At 40.0% G+C, this 12,146-nt stretch overlaps 1 protein-coding gene across 1 annotated transcript; it reads left to right on the top strand.

The window, feature by feature from the left end:
* Positions 1-2,687: 2,687 nt before the first annotated feature.
* Positions 2,688-11,860, top strand: DIO2 (iodothyronine deiodinase 2; the record flags this gene model as incomplete). The annotated part of the gene is made up of 2 exons (XM_079699723.1): positions 2,688-2,909; positions 11,285-11,860. 2 exons carry the CDS (start codon positions 2,688-2,690, stop codon positions 11,858-11,860), a joined length of 798 nt encoding a protein of 265 aa, XP_079555849.1.
* Between the last annotated feature and the right edge of the window lie 286 nt (positions 11,861-12,146).

Raw genomic sequence — 12,146 nt, 5'->3', positions numbered from 1 at the left:
GGCACCGTAGCTTTCCCATCTATACCACTTAAAATACCATGTTGCCACCTCCCTTTTTTGTCCCTTTTTTTTTCCCACAAGGAGAAGATTGAGAGAATGAATGGAGTAAATATATATTACGTATACAAATAATATCCTTTGCTAACAATGTATGCTAGTCATAGGAAAAATATTTTTCTATGTGGCTTATGTTCATTTTTCTAGGCTTTGAAATCTTCTCTAAAAATTTAGTCCGTGGGATGCAAATCCAAAACTTGTCATGGGCTAAACTGATGATAAAAATGAAGGAATCAGGTTTTTAGGACAATAGGGAATGGTGAGGGTTGTGTCAATGGGGAGGGCCCCACCCAAGTCCACCAGGATGCACACAATTCTGGGGTACCCCAGTCATGGTCACAACATATGGTATGTGAATGGCGCCCCTAGTGTGGAGCAATGCATGCCTGGCCCATTTATCCATTCAGGACACCTTCCTTGCACTCACTACGTGCCAGGCATGGTTCTAACTGCTGAGAGATAGCAACGAACAAAGCAGACAGGAAACTCTGGTCTCTCGGAACCGAAAGGCACTCTCACTCAATTATTTTATTAAAGGCAGAAAGCACTGTGCCAAGCAAATAAAATGCATATGCATGCAGAATTTGGCCCATGAGCCCACCAATTAATGACCCCTACTCTAGGCTTTTAAATTAGTTCTCTGATCTTGCATGTTTTAACCACAGGGACAAAACACAGAAATGTACTGTCCATATATTTGCACCCACTGCTTAACTCATGCTTAATGGGAGCTCCGTGAACATGAAGAAGTCGGCTAATTCATTTTCAATTTACATTCTATATCTCCACCTCAATGTCTGTACTCACCACTCCTTCTTCCAAGAAAACATAATTCCTAGAGGTGATCTGTTAGGTAAGTGAGGAAGGAAAACTAGAATGAGATGGGGGTCATGGCATTCTACCAAAGCATTGTCTGCCTAAGGACCTGTCAGTTTTGGAGACTAGTGGGAGAGGCAAGCCACTGAGCAATGGTCAGTGTGACTCTTGAGCCAATTCAAAGTCTGCTCTTAACCACCTACAAATTTAATTAATTTTTTTTTCAAGCAAAAAGAAGGTTCCTTGAAGTGTCAGGTCTCTTAGGAGCTAGGTTAACAGAAGCAGGGCAATTGCAGAAATTAAAGAGTTCTCTTATAAAGAATATATTTCTGCTTAATGCCACTTAATAAAAATTTTATTTAATCTCCATATAGGCAAAATGGCACTAAAAGAAGGTCTGGGCACCCAGCTACTTTCGCGTCTAGAAGATTTTCTTTTCTTTTTTTTTTTTTGCATTGGAAGCTTCAGTAAAACTAAAAAGAAAACTTGTACTAATTTTCAACAAGAAGCTTTAGAAAAGTGCTGTGGTGGTACTCAAAGAGTTTAAAAGTTTTCCACCTCACAATTCACTTTGGATTTTCTTAAATAAGGTTATGACTCAAAAATATTTAAAGAGCTGAGGTCACAGATCTGAAGGGAGACAGTCATAGTATATAGGCGTAAAGATGGAAGGTAAGCATTCACATCTTCCAAGAAATAGAACAGAGACCATCTGTGATTAATCTTCCTCTTTTCTACTTGCCTTACAGGATCCTTTCTTTCCCAAACCCCTTATAAATAAACAATAACAATAATAATAATCAGAGGAGAGAGAGTTTCCCTGTCAATCTACACATTGTATTAAGTAACTTTCCCTAAAGTTTGGGAGCATTGCCTGAAAACCCTAAAAGGTATTAATATTTTTCTCTCTCTTTAAATCACAAAGCAAAATTCCACTGTCCGTCTGCCCCCCACCCCACCTCCTAAAAAAAAAAAAAAAAAAAAGTTGCCGAGTTTTGCTTTTCTATTCACTGCAGTCCTGGCCAAAGTAAAGCCCTCTTTCTCAATGACGTCAAGATCTTTACCAAGATTAGGCTTTCATTTCTCTATTGCAGCAATTAGCCAGGGAATGTATAAAAGGCTTCAGGGAGACTCACTGGGCTGCAGAGAGAGGCACTTTGCACCACAGACAGATAGTACGAAGGAAAAGCCAGAGGGAGTGAGGAAAAAGAGAGAAGTCAGTCGCTCCTGAGGAAGGGAGAGAGTGAGACAGGCTGGGAGAAGGAGAACAGAAAGTGTGTGTAAACGGAGTAAAGAAGGGAAAAAACTACCCTTAAAGCACATTTAAAAAACTCTGGCACTTCTAGAAAGAAACAGGCTACGTTTCTGAACATAGAGACAATGAAAAGCTAAAGAAAATTTTGCAATCTCTGCCACAGTCTCATAGGTGCTTGGAAATGAAAGTAGAACTGCCTGTCTTTAACCGACTCTGAGAGGGGTAACTGGATTAGGGACGGGTACGCCAGTTTTTTTTTTTTTTTTTTTAACATCTTAAATCCTGGGGAAAAAAAAAAAAAAAGCAGCAGCTCCGAATTGAATGAATTGATGGGCACACTCCAGCTGCTGGGCTGGAGAGACTGGACTTGGTCTTGCCATTTCTGCTTCTTTGAAAAAGGAGACAACTTGGGCTTCCTTTAATTTAGTTTTTCTCCCTCTCCCCCCACCCCACCCTCCCCCCTCCCCTCCCCCACCCCCTCAATCACCACCCCCCTTTTAAATAAGAGGGTGAAGGGGAACCAGAGCGCACAAGGCAACTGACCCAGGAGGCAGAGAAGATGGGCATCCTCAGCGTAGACTTGCTGATCACACTGCAGATTCTGCCAGTTTTTTTCTCCAACTGCCTCTTCCTGGCGCTCTATGACTCGGTCGTTCTCCTCAAGCACGTGGTGCTGTTGCTGAGCCGCTCCAAGTCCACTCGCGGGGAGTGGAGGCGCATGCTGACCTCAGAGGGGATGCGCTGCATCTGGAAGAGCTTCCTTCTCGATGCCTACAAACAGGTGAGCTGCGCCGAGAGGGGCTTCTCCGCAGGGCGGCCGGGGTAGGGGCTGGGATGTGGGGCGCAGGGGGCCAGCAGGAGCACTGGGGTGAGAACGGCGCAGCCCTATTTGGGGGCCTAGCGGTTATGCTCAAGGACGCTCCTGTGTCTACTCTCTACACCTGTCACACACAGTAGATCTGGAGATGACAGGTATTAAGTCACAGTGACTGTGCGTGACCTGAGGAAGGAGTCTTCCTGAGAAGGGTCGTTAATGGCTTGCTGTGACTTTGGAGTGGAAGGTATTGGTGTCTGTAGAATAACTTTGAGAAAAGTCAGGAAGTGTTGGGGGAGGGCAGACCGCTGCCTTTATTCTGCTCTTGTCATGAACTGGCATTTTTTGCTTGATGAAAGGCTATGTGAGGTACATTAGGAAAGACAGTTCAATGGGTAGGCATTAAAAAGCAACAAAAAAAGAAAACACCACCCAAACTCTCAGGGAGCTGGCAAGATTTAACAAAGTAATAACAGCAGGTATCATTTAACACAGTGGCTGCTTCGTTTCTGGTAGAAGTAAGAGTTAATGAGAGCAAGCCTGTGTGCACCATCATCCTCTACCTTGATTTGGATTAGAACTTTTGAAGCAGTTATTAGGCACTGAGTCTGGAGTTACTAGATACCTGTTTGAAGAAGAAAGATCTGAGAAGTGTCAAAAATCCAGACTTTGTTAGAGAAACCACATTTGCTTTGTTTCTCAAAAGTTAAGTAAGTTGTCTTAGAAAGAGCAGATAAATCTACAGTTCATGGCAATCTCAAAGCTCTTATAACTCGTGCCTGGAACACTGGAGCAGTCGCCTCACTTAGCTGCAGAAGCTGCGTCCCAGGGGCTGCCCTTTCAAAACCAGAGTGATCTTTGTTTCTAAGTGAAGCATGCTGTTTGGAGATGGTGGAGCATCCTCAGCTCAGATCTTCTTAAGGGGCAAAGAGGAAAGGGCACTGGTCCTTTGTCAGTTTGCTCTCTCCCGCTGTGCCCGTGGGACTCCTGAATGTCCCTGGGCTTAGGAAGAATTGACTCATCTGGCAAAAGCTAGTATCAAAGCAGACATTCTTGGTTTTCCCTAACAGTATTGAGAGACCTTGTCCGAGATGCCAGGAAAGGAGTTTGAGAGGAATATGGGAGCTAGTGAAGTGGTGTACTATAGGCAGGCAGTACCTCAGAAACAGAGCCGGAAAACTCAGAATAAGAGGGGGAAGGAGAATGAGTCCTCCATAAATAAATACTAGAAAAATAAGTCTAGAGAAGGAACTTATGCTTACCAGGGGAGTAGGGTGGGCGGGAAATGTTAGATTGGGAGTTTGGGATTGACATGTACACACTGCTATATTTAAAACAGATAACCAACAAGGACCTACAGGACAGCACAGGGAACTCTGCTCAACACTCTGTAATAACCTAAATGGGAAAAGAATTTGAAAAAGGATAGATACACGTATTTGTGTAACGGAATCATTTTGCTGTACACCTGAAACTAGCACAATATTGTTAATCAACTATACTCCAATTTAAAATAAAAATTAAAAAAAAAATCTATGCACCAGGAATGGAAAAGAAGTAATTTCTAGTAGCAAGGGATCCAGAGTAGGATCCTTCCATGGAAAATCAAATAAGTGTTCAAGAAGAAAATACTCATGGTGGATTAGGGAAGTTTTCCTACAGTACATGTCTTTGTTATTGAGAGCAACCTGCAGAAGGTTGGCATTTGTTGTCCTAAAGACAGGAAAATAGTAAGAGCTCTTCTTAGTAAGTGAAAATTTCTTTATAATAGTTCGAAACGATGCTCAAAGTTCTAACAGTAAAAACTCACTTTATATTATGTACATGGGGTGAATGGGAGATGTGGGAAGGAAATATTGAGATGATCATTTCATTTCCACAAATGTATACGCTGAATGTGAAATGTTCACATTTTGTTCTGGGGGTAGAGAATTTGGAGGAGGGTGGGGTGTGCACACACAAGTATGTCAGGCATGTTATGAATTAGGAAGTTCCCTCATCTATACCTGTATTTCATAGGTCTTAGGAGATAACATGGCAATGTCAGTTATTTGGTCTCAGCATATAAAACTCTTACTTTTTTCAAAAACAAGTGACTTCTGCCTATAAAAGAAAAGTCACTGCTTTGGAGAATTTTACCTGTATGTATATATATTCTCACATAAAATATGGGGGTTGTGATGTTACCCACAAATACTAAGTGAGGTCGTTTCTCCTATTAAGCAGCTTATTGAAATAAAAAGGGAAAAGGAAACAAATGCCTCTAATAAACTTGATCATTTGTTTATTTTTTCACCAATGTATAGTGTTTCATTGTGTCACAATATTTCGTTATCCCTACTCTAAGAGGCTGAGAAGGATGAGTGATTTGTTTTCTTTTTTGCACATGGTTTGTGTATTCTTCTCCTGTATTGTTTCTGTCTGCTGATTTGATTAGTGACCAAGTTCATGACTGACATTATTATGTTTGCTTTTATGACTTATATAATAGCTGCCAGGAGAAGAAGCAACACAAGAACCCATATATCCAGAGATAAGGCTGGACTGGGGGTGTGATGGATGGAAGCATGGTGAACACAGCTTGCACTGAGTTTAGATCTCCTTCTGTCTCCAAGTGTAGCAAGGGCGTTCGCGGCTGTGGTGGCACTTGAGGGCCACTCAGAATCTGTGAAACAGATTGAATCACTTCCCTAAATGCTACTGTCACCTGTGCCACTGCCTTTGGGTGTAGCCCTGTCTAGAGACACACTGGAGGAGTCTCTGTTTGAGACGGCATCACAGTGTTTCACAATCCTGACTTGCATTATTTCGAGGCTGCCACCCCCAGAAGCGGAGTTTTCCAGAGTGAGGAGGGTGCACACGCCATACGATGAGGCATGTCATTTCTAATTCTCCCGCTTGTTGAATGGCAGATACTTGGGAAGCTGTTTAGAGAAAGTGCAGTAAAAGTGCTGTGCCTGTGTTTGGCTCCTATGAGAGGCAACAAAGAAATGAAAACAAATTAGAACAAAATAAAACAAAAAACACTTCTTCATTAAAATGTTGAATGGGATTTAAAATTAACTTTATAGGGAAGCCTTTAAAGACAGTTTGGGTTTGGTTAGAGGAAGGTCCATGCAAGATTTGGATGAAAAAGAAAATCTACTGAATTTTGTGAGAGATTGAGGTGTATAACAGATGTTTATTATTTAAGTTTTCCCTAGTCAGTGTCATTGCACCTAACACTGCATCCTTGTGCTGGTGCTCAAAGACTCAAAAATACAACCAGTAAACAAACTACTCTGTCTGGGAGCCTGGCTCCCACCTAAATGAAGTGTAAAAGTAAACACACAGTATAGATGCTGACAAGCAGTTTAGCTTCTACATGGTCAATATTGCTGTGGCACAGAAAATGTATTCATTTGAACATATAATTTTGGTTTTGAAAGGGTCTCTTTAACATTCTCCTCCTCCTCTTCATTCACCTCAGCCTTTTGACACTCGTTTCTACAATGGAAAATGGCTCTTTTAAGAAAGAAACATTCCCAAAAGAACACAAAGAAGGCTACAGCCAGAGCTTGTCCATCACTTGGATAAAACACTGGGAAATGATAGAGCTTAGAGCTATATTTTTCAAGTTACAAATCAACAAGAGAATAGCTAACAGGGAATTGAACTCAGAGGAAAGAGTAGGTAGCTTATCCTTCAACACTGATTTATTTGGCCAATTTGAATATAAATGGTTAAAATGCTGCTTAATAATTGTTTGGCCACATTTGTAAGGACATTGATGGAGGCTGGTCATTATGTCAAAGAATTTGAAATTTCCTGACAGTTAATAACGCCATTCCAGGGCTTTGGACAGCAAAAAGGATGTGTAAAAATAATTCTGCCACATACCTACCCCCATTTTTATCATCTGCTTTGCTTTCTATCATGAGATTAGGTGATATTTTGTCCAGAAGCCTTTCTCAGGCTGCGGAAAAGAAAAAAAAAACAAGGTTAGTAGTATATGCTCTATTTCCAGCTTCTACTTGATGAATGGTTCTTTCTTTTTTTTTCCCCTTGCCCTGCATTTCACAGTCCACATGCTAAAGCAGCATTATCCTTTTCCCCATGCACTGAAAACTGTCAGCAAAAGGAATCCCGTCATCAAGGGAATCAAATACATGCCCTATATTTACATTCTTGTTCATATTTATAAATATGGCTATCACAACATTTGAGCTTGGCCCAGAGATGTCTTCTGTTGTAAAAATACAAACCCTTTATTTTCCTCCCTTGTTGGTGTTGAGTTCATGTTGATTATAAAAACATAAGAAAGGACAACGGTAATAGTGCAGATGAGAGAGAGAAAAGTCAGTGATGACGATATTACATTTTACGTATGTCCTTTCTGATCCTTGCAAAATAAAGAGACCCTTTGGGAACATCGGAACTTCAAGACCAATTAGTGGAAATGATGCTTGTGTTTGGGCATTAAATACTGGGCAGGGTTCTCTTTAGAGCGGCTAATGCTGGCAGGGAAAGAGGTACCGACCTAATTACTCTTCCGCAAGAGTAAAAAATGCCTTTTGAATGCCTCTTTGGCAAATATGTCTCATTAAGGACAAAAACTAAACACAAACCCTCTAAGAAGGAGAAATTAAGATGATAGGTAACTTGTGGCCAGGAGACTTTCTGTGCCACTGTGGGAAATTAAAACAAAGTTGGGGAGTACCGGGGATAACCTGTTTTTGTCGAGCTTCTTTCCTGCAGCCGAAATGTTATTATGGGACCAACTTTATTTTCTTCATCATTCTGGCTTTTTGTCAAGGAATGATTTGCTCCTGAGGAAAGCAAAGATCTTCCATCATTGAAGACAATGGGGATTCTTCCATTCCATCTCAACGGGGTGAAAAGCCAAGCAAACCAAGAAACTCTCCGTTTGTAACTTTGGTCACAGTATGTATTTAATTTTCATGGTGACCAAATAGGAAGACGAGAAATGAACAATAACGTCCTTCTAAAAGATTTTTTTTTTTCAGTTTAAGACAGACTTTCACTTTTTTAATTGTTAAAGTATTTTTTCTTTATCGTTGCTAAATTGTCCTCTATCAGTCGTTTTTAGCAAAGATGGACAAATTTTATGATTAGTCTATGACACTTATAAAAGCAGACTACTGGTCTACTCACATCTGGACTTCCCAAAAATGGGTGTGTGTTTTTCCCTTGTAGTTTTATTAATAGCACTGTTCTTACCTGTGCATTTTCTCTTACCTAGTCATGCTCATTAAAAGGATAACTCTGTTTATGACATTCTAATCTGCAGTCAAGTCCTACGGCTGCTCAACAAAATGAAGAGGATTGGTTACTTTCATTTTACGCACTGACCAGCTGAGATAAGCAAGAACAGATCAACAGCATTAGGTGTTGATCGTGACGGTACTCTACAGTGGGATCCAGGATTCACTCTTCTAAATAAGCTGCCTCAGTTAGCTCATCCATCACCCAAATGTGATTGTGTTCAGTGCAGGTTAAGGTTATTATTAAGCATAAAATTCTTCACTGACCTCTACCTAGGATTATAACAACAATTAATAATAACAATAATTTATGTAATAAAAAATTTTTAAGTGTATGTATAAATTTTCCCCCAGCTTAACAAAATACCAACACCTCCCACCACCCCCTCCCCCAAATACCAAAGAGCATTATGTATTTGGTAACTTTCCTCACTTTTGATTTTAAAGTTAAGAGGTTGTACTTGTTCTAAGTTTTCTAAGTTGAACTAGTCTGTTTGTATTTTGAAAAGAATTATGTGGCTGAATGATACATTGTCACTAAGAAGAAGGAGAAGGTGCTTTACCTTTCCAAGAAAATTAATTACAGGTAACAAGAGTGTCACCTGTGGCTGAAGTCAGATTAGATTACTCAGTTGAATAATCAGGAATAATGCAAGGATCAACAGTTCAGCTTGGGTGAGAGTCAGGGGCGACAGAGGCCCATTTAACAAGGCTGCACAGTTGCTCAGAGTTCTTAAAAATGACTCCAAAAAATGAAGGTGGATGTTTTTACCTACCAAGAACCTCCAAGTCTGTAATCCAGAGATGATTTTTCTCCTGTGTATGGGTTGCTCACTTAATGAGAGTTGCTACAACTGCTAATGGATTCAGACTGATCTGAATGCGTTCAGATCTTTATATCACAGTGTGTTGCGAAACACGGCACAACGATATTGTTAAAAGCAGCCGTCCTAGAATCATTATTGCTATTTTACGTGGGAAAGATCTAATGAGAAGGTGATGGTGACGCTACCTATTACCTAAATCTACAAAGAAGTACAAAAAGAACCCATAGATTAAAAAGTTTATAATACCTTTAAAATGTATATATCTTTAAATTTTAAGTATATTTTAAAACCTCAGAGACAAGTGTAGCTCATATAAAACAGTCCAGCTAAAAGTGGCTTATTCGGTTTCTTTACCTAGTGTCACTTGCAAATTAACTAAGAAAATAGAAATAAAATAACTTTCTTCCTGATAGTGACTGAAAACAAATGTACTTATTTAAACCACACCAACAGCTTCCTTTTCTAAGAAAGAAATTTGTTATTCTAGGATTTCTTTTAGAAAACTAACAGTACTTGTTTCAAACCTGCCCTGCTAGGATTTTTCACAAGGGAGAGAAAGGGCTTCTTTACTTCTTCCTCTGCAGTTAAAATGAGTTCTGCATTAACATCAGATAGAAGCTTCTGAATAAAAGCCCTTGAGTGCTTTTTTTTTTTATCAGTTTGGATTGTTGAGTTTTTAGCAATTCACTTCTAAGTGACTTCAATTAACAGCAATGTTATATGTGGTGGCATTTATATGAGGGGAAAAAATCGATCCAGTTGGAAGTGTTTTATAATATTAAGGATAGTGTATAAAAATCAACTATACTGTTGTAAGTTGTCCCCAGTGTTACTGGCTTTGATTAAACCATTCTAGGGGAAGATCCAATTGTATTAATTCAAACTGAAGTAATTGGCTCTTTTATGTTGCCTGCTTTTTATTATCAGTTTACAGATTCAAAGACCAGCAAACTTTCAGTCTGTGTTCAACAGTTTAAACTACATGCAAAGAGGGTACCTGGAACAATTTTCCTCTATACCTCTTCTGCCAGTATTTTATAATTCAGAGGAACTTGATAATAAAATGTGTAGTAGAAAAGTAAATGGTTTGTGACTTCTTAGATTAAAAAAGTGAAACAAACAAAAAACACATGTAATATGAGAAATTAAAAGTAGAATTCTGCAGAAAGTAAAATTTTATGGTTTTGTTCACTCATTTGTTTGTTTAATGGAAATGGCGAGGTTCTAGTCAAAAGAACCCCAAAGTATGCAGTGCCATAGAAGTCTTTGGGAAGGATGTCACACTGAGGAGAGCTCAAATCACTTCTAACAATATATTTTTTTTAAAACATAGAATTGGTCAGGAAAATAGTATTCTGTTTCACATTTTTGGGCAGCATCTATAATGGCAAACTACACACCCACGATGATTTCTAATGTACAAAGCTCTTTTCCTATGTCATCCTCCTATAACCGCATGAGGAAAATAGGCGTTGTTATCACCATTTTACAGATGGGAAAGCTGAAGTACTGAAGAAATTAAGTGGGAGTAGCTCTTCTTATAAATGGTGGACCCCCGGTTTTCTAGTTCTGGGCAGGAATAGAGCCCACTTGTCCATTGGTTGAGCTTAAATGACTTAGTATCAGGCAAGAAAATAAAGGTCTTTTCTGAGTACTTTAGAATTCAGAAGTGGGAATACAGAAAGAGGTACTATGTTCCACAATTCTGATAATTTATTTTAAAGTGGACCATTCACTTTTTACTTTTAAAATGAAGGCAAGGACTTCCCTGGTGGTCCAGTGGTTAAGCCTCCGCGCTTCCATTGCAGGGGGCATGAGTTCGATCCCTGATTGGGGAACTAAGATCCCGCATGCTGCAGGGCGCGGCCAAAAAACAAACAAAAAAAACCCCACAAAAATGAAGGCAATTAATCATTTGTTGTATATTGTGTGCTAAGCACTGACACAAAATAAGGATAGTAAAGAATACCAGTCTCAACTTAATTATGAAGAGAGTTAACTGCAGCGCCTTCAATCATGAAAATAATTACCTTTAGTGACTATACAGAATGAAAAAGACTTTTATTCTCTTTAGGGCCATTCATTATATTACCTGCCACAATGGCTCTTTACTCAAATCAATATATGTTTACCATATCCTCTGAAGGAAATACCACATTGTATTAGAGCCAGTTGTTTCTACACAGAGTGAATTAAAGTGACAATGTGTTCAATGTGGTATTCTCTCCCTCTTTCTTTTTTTCACCACCAGGTGAAACTGGGTGAAGATGCTCCCAACTCCAGTGTGGTGCATGTCTCCAATCCTGAAGGAGATGACAGCAGTGGAAATGGTGCCCATGAGAAAACAGTTGATGGAGCTGAGTGCCACCTTCTTGACTTTGCCAGCCCTGAGCGCCCACTGGTGGTCAACTTCGGCTCATCCACTTGACCTCCTTTTACTAACCAGCTGCCAGCCTTCAGCAAACTGGTGGAAGAGTTCTCATCAGTGGCTGACTTCCTGTTGGTCTACATTGATGAGGCTCATCCTTCAGATGGTTGGGCGGTGCCTGGGGATTCTTCTTTGTCTTTTGAGGTGAAGAAGCACCGGAACCAGGAAGACCGATGTGCAGCGGCCCACCAGCTAATGGAGCGTTTCTCCTTGCCGCCTCAGTGCCAAGTTGTGGCTGACCGCATGGACAATAATGCCAATGTCGCTTATGGGGTAGCCTTTGAACGTGTGTGTATTGTGCAGAGACAGAAAATTGCTTATCTGGGAGGAAAGGGCCCCTTCTACTACAACCTTCAAGAAGTCCGGCGTTGGCTGGAGAAGAATTTCAGCAAGAGATGAAAGCTAGATTAGCTGGTTAAAAGTATGATTGTAATAGAGATTTTTCTTTTTAAATTATGTAAAGACAAGGAAACTAAGAACTGAATCCACTATTTCAACTGAGTCCTATTGTCTCACTGAAAGACAGGAATTTACGTGTCAGAAGAACATAAACCTCTAACATCTCGATACTACTTTCACCACTTAAATGGCTTTTGGCTAAATAGTAGCCCCGTTACTTCTCTTCCTGGTGAAAAGCCCTGAATGAAAAGATCCCAAGATGGAGAGGAAGAAACCTTGTTTCAGC

The sequence above is a fragment of the Hyperoodon ampullatus genome (assembly GCF_949752795.1).
Source record: "Hyperoodon ampullatus genome assembly, chromosome: 3".
NCBI classification, from domain to species: domain Eukaryota; kingdom Metazoa; phylum Chordata; class Mammalia; order Artiodactyla; family Ziphiidae; genus Hyperoodon; species Hyperoodon ampullatus.
The sequence above is the reverse complement of the archived record's forward strand: the minus strand, read 5'-3'. Positions and strand labels throughout refer to the sequence as shown.